The 14,675-nt window shown below is 61.0% G+C and overlaps 1 protein-coding gene across 4 annotated transcripts in view; it reads right to left on the reverse strand.

The window, feature by feature from the left end:
* Positions 1-14,377, reverse strand: part of LTBP4 (latent transforming growth factor beta binding protein 4) — a 32,520-nt gene extending 18,143 nt beyond the window's left edge. For 2 of the 4 annotated variants that reach the window (XM_058426878.1, XM_058426877.1), the window contains exons 1-12: positions 6,398-6,579; positions 5,972-6,219; positions 5,793-5,895; positions 5,316-5,390; positions 5,097-5,219; positions 4,090-4,254; positions 3,223-3,372; positions 2,989-3,108; positions 1,930-2,061; positions 1,720-1,845; positions 932-1,057; positions 193-435 (exon numbers count right to left, since the gene is read on the reverse strand). In XM_058426878.1, the coding sequence (XP_058282861.1) occupies positions 193-435; positions 932-1,057; positions 1,720-1,845; positions 1,930-2,061; positions 2,989-3,108; positions 3,223-3,372; positions 4,090-4,254; positions 5,097-5,219; positions 5,316-5,390; positions 5,793-5,895; positions 5,972-6,219; positions 6,398-6,431 (1,645 nt within the window). In that variant the 5' untranslated portion in view covers positions 6,432-6,579. Of the gene's footprint in view, positions 1-192; positions 436-931; positions 1,058-1,719; positions 1,846-1,929; positions 2,062-2,988; positions 3,109-3,222; positions 3,373-4,089; positions 4,255-5,096; positions 5,220-5,315; positions 5,391-5,792; positions 5,896-5,971; positions 6,220-6,397; positions 6,590-9,961; positions 10,231-11,431; positions 11,542-12,049; positions 12,186-12,350; positions 12,410-14,231 lie in introns of those variants that run through there. The other 2 variants (XM_058426876.1, XM_032172874.2) reach the window with 2 other exon arrangements.
* Between the last annotated feature and the right edge of the window lie 298 nt (positions 14,378-14,675).

The raw sequence follows: 14,675 nt of genomic DNA on the forward strand, positions 1-14,675 counted from the left end.
CAAAAAGGGAGGAGGGGTGGGGAGGACTATCTTATTTTGTTGAAAGGAGAGAAGACTCTGGAGTGAGGCCCCCATCCCTCAGCCCGTTCTCCATCCCTGAGCCCCATCACTCTGCCTCTCTGCCCCTCAATAATCTTTCTCCAGTCTTCACAGCAAACAGTGATGGAGTAGGCCTGGGCTCAGCACCCTCACCTTGGCAGGGGGCCCCGGGCCCTCGGGAGCGGAAGCCAGCAGGGCAGGCACAGTGAAAGGAGCCTGCCGTGTTGTCACAGCGGCCGGGCCCGCAGGGCGGTGGCTCCTGGGCACACTCATCCACATCCTCTTCACACGCCGAGCCCCGGAAGCCAGCCGGGCAAACACAGTGGAAAGAGCCAGGCAGATTCTTGCAGGCCCCTCGGCCACACAGGCCCGGAGTCTGGGTGCATTCATCCACATCTGCATAGGGCAGGGGGCCCGGGGTCACTTGCTCCCCTCTACCTCCCTGATCTCTGTCCCTTTGGCTTTCCACCCTCCATCATTCTGTCCCTGTGACCTCATCACTGTTCCTCCTTGTCACCATCTTCTGACTCTGCATCCTCCACCAATCCCTACTAAGCTGCCTGGCTGGTTCTGTCTCTGTAGTCCCCATGAGAAGGCCCCCTTCTCCCCTGTCCTCCATAACTCTGCTCCCCTTACCCGATTATTGACATCTCCATCCCTCCTCACTCTGCTTCTCCATCTTCCATGACTCAGCCTTTCTGTTTCCCATCACTCAGCCTCTCCATCCCAGGTCTCTCTCTACTGCCATCAGGCCACACCTCTGCCCCAGAGCCTGGCCTCTGTCTCCCATAATCAGCTCGCTTTGCCCTGTTGTTCAGTCTCTCTGGCCCTCATCGCTGTGCTCTACCCAACCCCTCACACCCCTTCCCAGCTGCCCCTCCCAGGCCCTCACCCTGGCAGCTGACTCCGTGCGGTGCAGCCTGGTACCCGGCGGGGCACACGCACAGGAAGCTGCCTGGCGTGTTCTCGCAGCGCCCGAGGTCACACGGCGGCGGCACGCGGTGGCACTCGTCCACGTCTGTGGGCACAGACCAGGAGGCTGGACTGGGGCAGACAGTCCCGGGAGAAGCTACGCAGGGAGGCGGGGGTAGAGGGAAGTGGGAGCGGGGCCAAGCTTGGGCCAGAGCCAGGCTAGGGACCCGGCCAGGACAGCCGGAGAGGGGCACAGTGAGAGGGGCAATTGTGGAGGGGAGGGTTTGGTAGGGCAAGGGCAGAAAGGAGAGATTTGGGGACCAAGCAAAGGGAAGGTGGGGTAGGGGCTAGAGAAGAAAGGAGCAGTTTGGGGATAGGGCTCTGGTGTGGCAGGGTTGGAATCATGGGTCGTGGTCAGGAGATTGGTTGCCGCAGTTGCAAGACAGTGGCGGGGTCTGGGGGAGGGAGTTAGTCAGGGAGGGGCGTGGCCAACAAGGGCGGGGCCTAGGCGTGGGGGCGGAGCAATACGAGCAGCGACCAGGCCCCGACAGAAACTGGCAGTTTGGGAGCTGGGTAGGGGTGGGGTCAAAGGGAGGCTGGAGCAGGGTGGAGGCGGGTCAGAGAAGGGCGGGGCCAAGGGCCAGGGCAGAGCAGTCACGGGGCGGGACCCGAGAGGGAAAGCGTGGGAGGGCTGGAGAGGCTCTGGAATGAGAGCAGGAGCGAGACCCTGGCGGGGGGGCCTGGAGCCAGGTGGGGCAAATTTCTCACCCAGGCATTCTGCAGCCCGTGGGCCGGCTCGGAAGCCCGGGCCGCACACGCAGCGGAAGCTGCCTGGTGAGTTCTCGCAGCGCCCGGGAGCACAGGGCGGGGGCACGCGGCGACATTCGTCCACATCTGAGGACACGGAGGGGGCTGGTGACAAGGTGACCAGGCAAAGCCCCCCGCCCCGCCTCCTTCCGCGCCCTCCGCCTTGCTCACCAATGCATCGGGTGCCCTGGGGGCTGAGCCGGAAGCCAGAGTCGCAAGCGCAGGTGTAGCCGCTGGGCCGGGAAATGCAGCGTCCTGGGCCGCAGACCTGGGGGTTGCGCTGACACATGCCGGAGGAGGGACCTGGGGGGTCCAGTCAGCCAGGGTTCCCCCATCTCTGAATCCTCTGTTCCTTTCATCCCAGTAAAACCCCCACCCCCGGAGACATCCATAAAACACCTTCATGGATGTCTCCTCCCCAAGCAAGCCCAGTCTTCTTCTGATCTCCATCTTTTTTATCCTGGAACGTTCTCATCAGATTCTTGGCCAAATCCCCTCATCATGCCACCCCAAGGTCTCTGGCTTTGAATAGTTTGCTCTCCAACCCTCCGCCTGAGATACGTTCTTAGTGCCCTACCTGAGAAATAATTATCTAATATTAGATAATGAAAAATAATTATCTACCGTAAGTATTTATCTGAGCACTTACTAGGTGTCAGACACTTCAGAGGCATCTCAACAACGATCCCCATTTTACCGATGAGAAAACTGAGTCTCAGAGGTTAAATGGCTTGCTCAATTGACACAGAAGAGCCCAACTCCGACTCCAGCTCCTGATCTAACTGGTAACCACCGAACCCTTCAAACGCTTATCTCTGCCTATACCATTCCTATTTGCTGTAACCTGGAATCTTCACCTTGGAGTCTTTTACCCCAGAATCCCACCTGTAATACCCCCATCAATGCCCTGAATTTTTTTTTTTTTTTTTTTTTTAAGATGGAGTGTCTCTCAGGATGGAGTGCAATGGCACGATCTCAGCTCACTGCAACCTCTGCTCCTGGGTTCAAGCGATTCTCCTGCCTCAGCCTCCCAAGTAGCTGGGATTACAGGCGTCTGCCACCACGCCCAGCTAATTTTTGTAGTTTTAGTAGACAGGGTTTGGCCATGTTGGCCAGGCTGGTCTCGAACTCCTGACCTCGTGATCCACCCTCCTCAGCCTCCCAAAATGCTGGGATTACAGGCGTGAGCCACTGCTCCAGGCTCAATGCCCTCAGTTCTTTCTAGCAAACCTGATTCAGGAATCTCAGGACCAGTCCAGGCAGGGATGCTGGGCAAGGGAAGCTGAGGGCCGGGCCGGGGATCTGGCCGGGATTCAGGCCGGGACTCCGGGCGACGGGTGGGCAGAAAGCCTGATAAAGAAGGGGTATCAACGAGTGGAGCCCAAATCCTCTCTTGCCTCCTTTCACTATGGGGCTGGGGCAGCCTCTTGAAGATGGCACCCACTTCTGCCGGAGCCAGCTCACCTGCAGATGGCCGAGAGGTGGCTGGCAGGGTACGAGGCTGGCTGAGTGACACTCGGGGTGGCTCCTGGTCCAGGGGTCTGGTGTTGTAGCGGAGGTCGGAGGCTGAGTAGTGGTAGCCAGGGCCAGCCGGGCAGATCTCCCGGAAACCCTCTGGGAATAGGAAAGAGAGAGAGAGAGAGACAGAGAGAGAGAGAGACAGAGAGAGGACAAGAGAGCGGGAAGAAAACGATGGCAAGCCCAGACTCTGGCCTTGTCTAGGGGCAGGGCTTGGCCGGAGAGTGTCAGGGATTTGAGTTGGAGGCTGGGATGGGGTGGTGTCCTGGCCAAAGAGTAGAATGTCCCAGAGGCTACAGTTGGGGCCAAGAGCATTTTCCCACATTTGGGATGGCAGTAGGAACAGGGTTGAGGGCAGGGTCTGGTTGGGTCTACAGGGACAGAGTTGGAGGCTAGGAAATAGCTCCCTTGTGGGATTTAGTTTTAAGCAGAAGATAGAATGCCAGGGAGGTGTCTCAGGGAGGGGCCTGCCTGGGGTGGGGCTAAGCTGAAGGCAGTGTCTCAGAAGCCAAGGACTTGGCCAAAGCTCAGGGACAGGGTGGGACTGGGAGTTGACGCTCAGGAGACAAAACCTAACGTGGGGGCTCTGGGGTAGCTGTGGCTAATGATGGAGGGGTGGGTGTGGCTACAGATGGAGATGGAGCCATGGATGCTGTTCAGTCTGAGGCCTGCGGGTCTCAGAGGCTGCGGCGTGGCCAAGGCTGGAGCCCAGCCAGCCAGGTTAGCGGCGGTGAACTCAGGGTTGGAGGTAGGGGCGTAGAATGAGCGCCACGTGTGTTGTGCGTAGGGATAGGCACTGCCGCAGGGGCTCACCTGAGCCGAAGGGTGGGCAGAGCTGGCAGCCCCGGCCCCAGGCCTTGCCTACGCGGCTACAGCAGCAGATCTGTTTAGTGATGTTCCGCAGAATGGGCAGCGAACAGCCGCCGTCGCGGAGCACGCGGAAGCAGGGCCCTTTGGCCTCTGAGATCACGTGTTGGGCTGCGAGGAGCAGGGAGGAAATCCTTCAGGGCGGGGCTGGGAATGCTGTGGCACTGAGGGATTTGGGAGAGAGGGGAATGGTTCTGGGGTTGGGGGTGGGGGGTTGGTGGGTGCGAGGGGCATTTGGGAGAGGTCTGAGAGGGTCTGAAGGAGAGCAGTGGGCTCTGGAGGTCTGAGAAGGGCTTGGCGCCTCAGTGGGGTGTCAGTGGTGAATGAGAGACTCTGAGAAGGATCTCAAGATCTGAAGATAGTCGAGTCGTCGAGGGGGACGAGAGGATTTGGGGGTCTGAGAAGGATTCCAGAAAGTCTGGGAGAGCTGGGCGCAGTGGCTTACGCCTGTAATCCCAGCACTTTGGGAGGCTGAGGTGGGCAGATCACTTGAAGCCAGGGGTTTGAGGCCAGCCTGGCCAACATAGCGAAACCCTGTCTCTACCAAAAACACACAAAAAAATTAGCCGGGCATGGTGGTGCCCGCCTGTAATTCTAGCTACTCGGGAGGCCGAGGCAGGAGAATCACTTGAACCCAGGAGGCAGAGGTTGCAGTGAGCCGAGATCGCGCCACTGCACTCCAGCCTGGGCGACAGAGCGAGACTCCATCTCCAAAAAATAAAGTCTGGGAGTCTGGAGGGATCTGGATCCAAAAGGCTTGAAAGGTCTAAAGGTGGTCCAGGGATGCTGAAGCTGTATAAGAGTCTGAGAAGTTCTGAGGGGGCTCTAAGGCTGACTGAGTGGAACCCGGGAGTCTGGGGGGGGTTCGAGGGAATTAAAGGTCCCAGGATGCTCTGGGACGTCTGAGGGTAGGGAGGGCGGGACCCGGCCTCAGCTCCCTGCTGGTTGCTCACAGATGCAGCTGCTGCGGGACGAGTCGAGCAGAAAGCCGTCGGGGCACACGCACGTGTACCCGCCTCGCGTGTTTGCACACTCGCCGTGCTGGCAGCGCCCGCCAGTCGCGCACTCATCCACATCTGCCAGGGTTGGGGAGGTCACCGTGGATACAGGAACTTGATCCCTGCAAATCCCGCCCGCAGAACCAAGCCCCTCCCACCCCTGCCCCATCGCACCTTCGCAGGACCCATTAACTCTTTCAAAGCCGGTTGGACAAGGTCCACCTGGGGCGCTCACTCTTTCGGAGTTCCCTGTGGCGAGAGGAGAGGTGTGGGCCAGGGACAGGTGGGCAGAGCGAGAATGGAGTGGGCAGAGACGAAGACGGGGTGGGAGGGACTAAAAGATGTTGGCTGTAGTTTGAGTGCAGGGTCAGCCTTAGGTTGGCAGTTTGAAATGGCAACATTGGAGACTCCCAAGGTATATGGTGGGGGGCCAAGGCACAAAGGCAGGGTGAGAACAGAGTGGCCAAAGTCAGAAGATGGGGTGGGTCGTCCCAGAGCGATATGAAAAGCTCAGGACTGGAAGTGGCCTCCACAATGGGGTAGGCGTGGCTACAATTTGTGAACTGGGTTTATCTAGGGCAGAGGAGGAGGAACGGTGAGGTTCTCACCCCTCCCCAGCTCCGAGCACTTCGGGGACGTCCTGGGGCTTACCCAGGCGCTCGGAGCACAGTTGACAGTCGTGAACGCCCCAGGCCAAGCCGGCCCCTCGGCAGCAGACCTCCTGCGTCCGGAGCCCGGGCAGCGGGGACGCGCACTGCGGGGAAGTGTTGGGTGAGCGCGCCCCCGCGCGGAGGCAAGCTCCGGGTCCCTCCCCACCGGCCTCCTCTCACTTCGCCTCCGCGCAGCTCCCGAAAGCAGTAACCGAAGCCCGAGGCGTCTGAGTAGCCATCCTCCCGCGGCGCGCTCTGTGCCAACACCGTGTAGGGCGCTGCCGCCTCCGCCCGCGCCGCCGCTTCCGCCCGCGCCACCGCCTCAGCGTCCGCCTCCTCCCAAGGGCCAGACACACGCTCCACCTGGTGCACCACCACCGACGCCTCCTGCGGGTGCTCCACGTGGACGCTCACCATAGATGCCACGCCTAGGGGAGGCACGGCCGGGCAAAGGGATGTCTACACGGATTCTTACGGGCTGGGGCTAGACAAGGTGGGGAGGGCGAGCTGGGCAAAGGTGCTCGGGAAGGCGGGAAAGATGAGGGTCAGGGGCAAGGTGAAATGCTTGACAAGGGTCGGAGGGGACTCTGGCCACACTTTCCTCACCGTGCTCGTCGTCGCGGTGGTTGGCCAGTGGCATAGTGTACACGGAGCGGGTGAGGCCTGGTATAGCCGGGGCCGGGGGCCGGGCGCCCGAGGAGTGCAACTGGCAGAACTTGCCAGCGAAGTCCGGGGGACAGAGGCAGCGGTCAGGCTTCACGCACACACCGCCATTGTGACAGATCAAGGGACACAGGACTGGGAGGAGAACGAGGACACTCAGGGGCGCCACCATTCCTGGCAGGTTCCCCTGGGGTCCCTACTCCCTCAAGGTATCATTCATTTCTAAGTCGCTCCGCCTTCAGCTGTCGTGTGGCCCCGCCCCAATTCTGGCATCAGCATTGGCCCAGTCCAGTCGTTCAGCCAGCAGAGGTACAGCCCCACCCACTAAGTCGGCAGGATCTCGCTCTATTGCCCAGGCTGGAATGCAGTGGCGTGATTATGGCTCTGCAGCCTCGACCTCCTAAGCTGAAGTGATCCTCCCACCTGAGCCTCCTAAGTAGCTGAGACGACAGGCGTGCACCACGTCGGGCTATGTTTTTTAAAAATTTGGTACAGGCGGGGTCTCACTATGTTGGCCAGGCTCGTCTTGAACTCCTGGGCTCAGGCAATCCTTCTGCCTCAGCCTCCCAAAGTGCTGGGATTACAGGCGTGAGCCCAGCCAGCCCTCAGGCTCTTTATTCACTTTCATGTCAACCTCTTGGATCCCAATTTCTGGCTGAGTCCACGGAGTTCCAGACCAGCCCAGACGGCGCTGACCCTGCCCATCCCGTAGTCCCACGGAATCCTTTGCTATTCCAGCCCCTCCGACCCAATGCTGATCCCTTCCATTGACTCAAACCACATTTTAACCACTCCCTGGCATAACTCCCCGCCCAACTCTGTCTCCTTCGCATTCTATGCCCGCCCACACTCCCTCTGCTTGGTCCACGAAGTCCTACCCCCGCCCCCTGGCTGTTCCCCCTTTGTAGCCCCTCTCACATTACCTTCTACCCGCTGGATTCTAAACCCCGCCTATCCAGGAGCTTAACCTGCCGCCTCTAGCCCCTCCCACCTCCCTTTCAGCACTCTGATTCGCCCGGCTCACTTGTTCACGCCCCTCCCACCCCACCTCCAGGCCGTCCGGGTGCCTTAGTTCCGCCCACCGCGCTTTGTCTCCGCCCAACTTCTTTCTGGCTGGGGCTTTAGAGTTCTAGCTCGGCCTTACAGCCTCCAGTAGCACCGGGGCGGGGCCACGAGCGGGAACGCGCCTCCACTCCCCTCTGCGCGCCCTCGCTGGGCCCCAGGCCACCTCTGGGCGGGGCACTGCCAGCTGTGCGGCGGGGTAAACAAAGAGAGAGGTGCGGCGGAGGCAGGGCGGAGGCTCCGCATTCCGGACCCTTGGGGAGCCCCGGGACCTTTGAGCCAAAGGAGGCCGGGTTGTCCTGCGAGGGCACCCCCTCCCTCTCTCTCCCGGGGCTGCAGAGAACAGCTGGAGACAGCTGTGCGGAGGGGAGGGAGGAGGCAGGCGGCCGGGGGAGGCGCGTGTGGGATTCTGAGCCACAACTGTAGAGAGGAAAGGACGCGGAGAGCCACCTCCATTTAGAAGGATAAAGGGACTGGAGTCCTGGGAGGAGATCGACTAAAGGGCAGTCCTCTCGAGTTCAAAGACTGCTGGAGGTTTCTGGGATGGAGGAACCTAGCTCAGAGGAAACTGAGGCGCCCTTTCAGCAGGAGTCCTTTTGTGGACAGTTACCTAGAAAACAGGACTCTAGTGCCGCCTAGGAGACAACCAGTTTGACGGTGCTGAAAACAGGGTTTAGATAGTGAAGTGGAATTCCTGGAAGTCATCAGCACTTAAGAGGCTCAATTGGCCGAGTCCCTAAGTGGAATCCCCTCCCCTCCCAGCTAAGGATTAAGTGCCAAAGGCTTTTTATTAATGGCTGCCTGTGAGGAGCACAGTGTCTGGAGTCCTCTTGGGAGAACCCACTTATCAAGACCAACCCTGGGGTTCTCTGAAGATAAATGGAATCAGAAGTTCCTGGGGAACGGGGTGAGCTAGAAGAACAGGACTTCTGGACAATGCTACAGAGTTATCTGGGGAAAGGCACAGTTTGGGGGGTGGGAGGGAAGAATGAGAGGGAACTTCACTGGAGGAGTGGTCTCTAAAGTCTGTTGCCAGGGGTGGAGAGCGGGCCTAGGGCCTGGAGCAAAAACTCTGGGCTCCCTTAGGTAGGAGTGTGGGGCCACGACTCCAGGGTGGTCTAATGGGGGCTTTTAATTGAGTAGTGGGGCCTAAGAGAGGCTTAACTAGGAATCAAAATTGCAAAATGGGAAGGGTCTCTGATGGAGGGGGTGGGAAACCAGCCAGGTCTGAGGGTATTTCCCAGGCTCCAGAGGCATTTCTCTGCCTTCTCTTGGCCTGAATGCAGGCCCCCAGGCCAGCTCCCTGGGGGGGCCTACACCCAGGGTGGGCCACTAGATGGCCACAGCCAACGTCATGCCCCACAGCCCTGGCCAAGTGGGGAGTTGAGGACATAAGGGTCCCTCTGAGGTCAGCCCCCACTTCACATGCCACTCCTTGCACCCCCAGGGGCTTGGCACCCGCCTGGGCATGGCGCCTGGCACAGGCACGTTGGGGCTGGGCCGGGAAAGAGTGAAAGAAAGAGGGAGGAAGGGGAGGAGAGAGGGAGTGGCAGCGGGCGGGGGCTCAGGCGAGAGATGAGCTCACGCCGGCCGGGCTGGGCTGGCTGGGGGCCAGGCTGGGCGAGTTCTCCGCGCCAGGGGCCCCCACTCCCCACTCCATAGGGTCTGCGGGATAGGGGGCAGGGACGCCAGATCCCAGAGAGTCTGCCCACTTTTGCATCCTGGAACAACAGGTGGCGCGCCCTCCCCCACCTCACCTGAACCCCCAAGGCTCCCCATCTCTAGGAGTGCCTGGTGCATACACCTCCTGTCCCCTCCGCCCCGAGGGGGCGCCCCTTCCATAAGCCCTCTTATCTGGATTTCTGTCGCACGTGGGACCCCTGCAACTCAGGTCCTGCAGAGACACCTCCCCACTCCCCCGCCGCCACACACACGCACACAACCCCGTCTCTGTCCCCTCTCCCTCTTAGCTCTTCGGATCAACTTTCTTCTCTCTAGTACCCCACCTCACAGGCATTCCCATACAGAACCTTCCCACCCAAAGACAGAAACTGAGACGTCCCCCATGCGGTCCTGAGACTCTTGCTTGGTCCCTGGGGACTCCTTACTCAGCGTCTCAGAATTCGAGCCCCCCTCCCAAAAGTTCTCAGGCCCCTCAATTCTGAGATCCCCCTTTTGACTCAAAGCATGAAAGCTGGCGCCAATTCCCTCACGTGGGACATCACAGGCCTCTAAGAACCCTCACTGCTTGCAAAATCGGAACCCTCAGGACCCAACCCCAAAAGCCAGGAATTTGGGGCCCCCTTCCTCAAATAGCCCCTGAGATTCCCTTGCACTGTTGCATATGGAATCTGGGCTCCCTCTCCCTGGAGGACTGTCTCCTCCATCCCCAGGGATCCTCCTCCCCCCGGAGCCGCTCTCTCGGGACCACCACCCTGCACTCACAGGCGCGGAAGCCGGGTCCCCCCGGGGCCGCCCCGCCGGGAGCGCCGCTGTCCACGCTGGTGGCGTTGCGGGGCGCGCAGGTCGGGGTACAGCGGGAGCCGGTCGGCCCATGGACGCAGCGCAGGCCGCACACGACCGGGGTGAAGCGCACGCGGAGACGCTCTCCGGGCCGGCCCAGTCCGGGATGCGGCCCTAGCTGCGCCAGCAGCACCAATAGCGACACCCAGAGCAGCCGCACGCCGCCCGCCATGGCTGCAGCGCCGCGCTCCGCCGCGCCGCCGCCCCAGCCCGCCCGAGGGGCCCGGCCGCGCCCGCCCGCCCGCCCGCCCGCGGGGGAGGGCGGCCGCGCCCCCGCTCAGGCCCCCCCTCCCCACCACTCCCTCCCCGGCGGCCGCGCGGGGGCGCGTGGGGCTGGGCGCTTAGCCAGAGGCTCGCAGGCTGGGCGCTAGACTCGCAGGGGTGAGCGGGGCGCCCCCTCTGTCCCCATCCGCGCACCAACAAGTGGACCAGGCCTGTAGGGGAGCGCCGGGGAAGGGAACAGGTGGGGGCGGGCGGGTTTCCCCCCAGACAGAGCTGAATCCATAAAGAGGAAATCCATTAAGAGTAGTGGGGGCCGCATTTGGGGAGACAGCTAAGAGTTGATCCTCTTCTGCCCTGGGCACAGAGAAAGGGGCTTCATCTTGATAGAGGGCTATGATGGCACATCTGGACAGCCAGGTGGGACATCTGAGGGATGGGAGAAGGGTCGCTGCACCTGGGCACGTAAAGGAATTGGGCGTCTAGATCCTGGGCAGGAGGCTGGAGGTGGGGGGATACATGTGAAGATGTAGCCACATCTGGCCAGAACCCCACACCTGGCGGGAGAAGTCACAATGGATAAAGGGAGGCTGTGGGCGGGGGTACTAACATCTGGCCCGAGGCTCACATCTGGAAGACTTTAGGGGGAGGGGTCACATCTGGGCTGAAGGCTACAGCAAGAGGAGGGTTTTGAGGGTGTTTGAGATGAGGGGTGTTCTAGACTAGGGGTCGAGAGCTGGAGTGGGAGGAGGGCAGGGGGAGGATTCGGGAAACAGGAGGAGGCCTTTGGCCCCCAGCCGCCCCGCAATCTTGAGCATTTGGTGCCCAGGCAGGCGCCAACCCGCACAATCGCTTTTGTTGTCTGAGCTGGTTCAGCGGAGCTTTCTAACGGGCCAGCGCCCTCCCTCTTCGGCCGCGGGGAGCCCGGACGCCTGGCTTCCCGGCCCCACCCCCGCGGGTCAGTGCCTCTGGCCTGTGTCTGGTCCTGTCCCGGGCTCACCTCGCAGGGCCGGACGCTGGGGTCCCTAGAGGGGGCCTCGTCCTAGGGGTGGGGGCTGAGCTACAACGCGGGGGGGGGCGCGGGTAGGCGGCGGCTGGACCGTGGGAACCAGACGGCTTTATCTGGCCCGGAACCCCCCTCGCCCCAGGCGGAGGAAAGGCGGATTTGCTTACCCGGGGCCTTGCCAGCGGGGGCAAGCTGTGGGGGCCTCCTTCTCAGTAGTCCCCGGCCCCCTGGCCCCCGAGGCCGCCGCCGCTTCAGTAGAGCTCTGGCCTCCTGCAGCCTGGGTGGGAGAGGACGGAAAAGCTGCTGTCACCGGGTTAAACTGACCTCCCCACCAAAGGGCCTCCATGCCAGGAAAATGTCTTTCAGTAGCGGCTCTGCCCAACCCTCCCCCCACAACACCCATTTATGGGGACCAGGCCTCTAGTGGGAGAGAAACAAAGACCCTGAGAGAAAGAGATGATGGGGGTTGGGGGAGAGAAAGAGAGAAGGGGCAGAGAGACTTAGACATAGAGGCAGGCAGTGAGACACAGGGAGAAAGAGAGAGAGGAAAAGAGACAGGTAATTAGAAAGAAACAGAACGAGACAGAAATAATGCAGAGATGGGAAGAGCCTGAGATAGGCAGGGAAGGGATGAAATAGAAACGGACAGACAGGCTGATAGCAAAAGAAAGAGCGGGGGGGGGGGGGGGGGGAGAGGGGGGGCGGGGAGGGAGGAGGAGCGGAAATGGGGGCAAAGCTGGGAGTTCCTAAGGGAGGATTTGGTAGGGGAGGGACTGCCCACTCACGTCAGTGGCTGCCAGTTGAGGGACACCTGTGTCTTCCTCACGCTGGGGCTGGGACTGGGCACTGCAGGCACTGGGTTCAGGCACCGCTGGGGGCCTGCACACTTTTTGGGCTGGCAGCTTCGGACCCTGCAGGAGGCTTCGGAGACAGCCAGGGACTAAGTGGGGAAGGAGGGGACCAAGTACTTCTCTACCAAATGCATCCAGCTCTCCCACTGGGATGAGCGGCGGGATGGGGAGCTCCCTGCCCCTCTCCTCCTACTCCCTTTTGCCCCCTACTCATATCCCATCTTCCAGAACCCACCTCGGATGCAGCGGCTCCTCCTAGACGTCTGGCCCGGGCAGCAGCGACAAACAGCAACGCTATAAATAGTGGAGTGGAAGTCACTCAGGCCCCTAGCACCCCAGAACTCTGCAAAGGAGGGCAATCAGGGGAGGGGAAACCAAGACGAATCCTGAGGGGGCTTGAAACAGGTATATGACTATCGAGGTTCTTCTCCCCACACCTCAGTTTCTCCATCTGTACAATGGGAGGCAAATTGGCTTAGACTTTGGGTTGAAGGGCACAGAAACCGTACTTTGGTCTTACGAAGTTTTGGCGGTAAGATTTTATTGAAAAAAAAATACGTTATTTTAAAGCCTTTTAAAAGTGATTAAAAAACAAAAACAAAAGACTCGATTTCTAAGAGCATTTCTAAGCCCGGACTGTCTGGGAATCTAGAATCCCGCCCTCCAGCACATCCCGGTCCGGGACTCAGACGCCATCCTGAGCCTGGCCGACAGGTGGCGCCATTTTCACAGGCCTTGGCAGCTGGGGAGGGAAGGCTCTTCCCTCTGACTGTGGGTCCAGCAGGGTGCTGAGGTGGAGGGGGATACGGGAGTCACAGTCCAGGACTGAGAATCCCAGAGCCTGAGTTCTGGCCTGTTCTTGCCCTTCCACGATGTGTGTCCAGAAGCCAGCGTTTCTTGGTCTTTGGGCCTCAGTTTCCCGCCTGACCAGGAGAAAGGTGCCGTTCTTGGAGACATCTCCGAGCCCAGAGGGTCTCAGTGGCGGAGCTTCCAGCTCCGGTTCAAGTGCGTCGCAATGAAGGGGCCCCCCAGACAAGTCCATTATCCCCAGGCTAAGGGGGGGCTAGAGACGAGGACGCGCGCCCAGACCCCGAGAGGAGGGCAGTGGGGGGGTGCAGAGAAGGCGGTGTCCAGAGCGTGGGCCCCTCTCAGGTGGGTGGGGCCGAGTGGAGGATGAGGCCATCTGGGGAGCCTCGGGGATCCCCGATCTTGCCGTCATCCCTCCCGCCTTTTCTCCAGGTTAACCCCTTCCCGGCCCCGCCCCCGCCGCGGCTCGGGTTACTAAACGCATTCGCAGAGACCCAGGCGGGAGAGGAGCCCGGGGCCTTTGTAACGGAGCGCTGGGCCGCCAGGCGGGGAGGGTGGGTGGGGGTGCTGGGCAGACGGCTTCCTTCAGTGCCGTCACCCGCAGACAGGAAGGGCGCCTATAGCCCCCAGATCTATAGGGAATCCTGGATCTCTCGCGGTGAAATCACTGGAGCCTGATTGAATCCCAGAGTCCTCTAATTCTAGGAAACCTGAGCATCCCCAACCGTTCTGAAGCCTGAGGACTCCCCCACCCCACCCAACTCCCCACAAGCCCCTTCGCCATCAACCCAAGAGTCTACGGCTTCCTGACCAATTCGAAAAACCCAAAGGTCCCTTTTCATCAACACAGAGCCTCCAAATCCTAGAAAACCAGGACAACTCAGCGGCCTCATAAAGTCCCTCCAGAATCCCTCAACACCTTTCCTTCTTACGCGCCCAAGAAACTTGGGGAGCTCTATCCTAGCTCGAAGACCCCACACGTTTCTATCATTCTAGGAGAGCTCAGCCCCCCACCCCCCCGCCCCAATAAACTAGAGACCTTTCCCCGAACTAACTCGAGGATTCTCTGGAGACTTAGCCTTCTCCACCACAATAAAGGGGATTCTTTCCCCTAAAAATCTCAGTACTCCCCGAATCTAACCCCTACAAATTGAGAGCGCCTAATAAATCCAAGAGCCCTCTTTGCATCTCCGCATCGAAGCAATGGGTTCGATTTCCCCCTGAATCCGAAAGCCGTGGTCCTCCTGGACCACCAGACTTCCACCAGGTGGAAGGGGCACAAGGAAGCAGGGGCCGCAGCCGGGCTTACCTGGCCGGGCGGCTGGGGACCCCCGGGACCTCGACGACCTGGCTGGGGCTGGGGCTGGGGCTGGCGGCGGAGGCGGCGGCTGCGAGGAGCGGCAGCAGCAGCACCAGCAGGAGGGGGCGGCGGCCGCTGGTGCCAGGCCTCCGCATCGTGTCGGGCGCCGAGTCCCGCTCCGGGCGGGCGGTCTGTCCAGCGGGTCCGGCTAGCCGCGGCCCCGCCCCTGCCCCCGCCCCGCCCGAGGCCGACTCACTTTCTCCACAGTCCAGCCACGGGCTGCGAACTTCCCGCCAATCACAGCCCGGCACCGCCAGCGCTCGCCGCGCGGCCAATCAGGAAGCAGCAAGGACAGGTGCCGGTCTGGGGGCGCGGGGGACCTCGAGTTCCCCACGCGATGGGGGGAAATTAGGACTCGGGTACTGGCTCCGTGAACCTTCTCGTGGAGCAGAG

The sequence above is a fragment of the Hylobates moloch genome, unplaced genomic scaffold, assembly GCF_009828535.3.
Source record: "Hylobates moloch isolate HMO894 unplaced genomic scaffold, HMol_V3 SCAFFOLD_13, whole genome shotgun sequence".
Lineage (NCBI taxonomy): Eukaryota > Metazoa > Chordata > Mammalia > Primates > Hylobatidae > Hylobates > Hylobates moloch.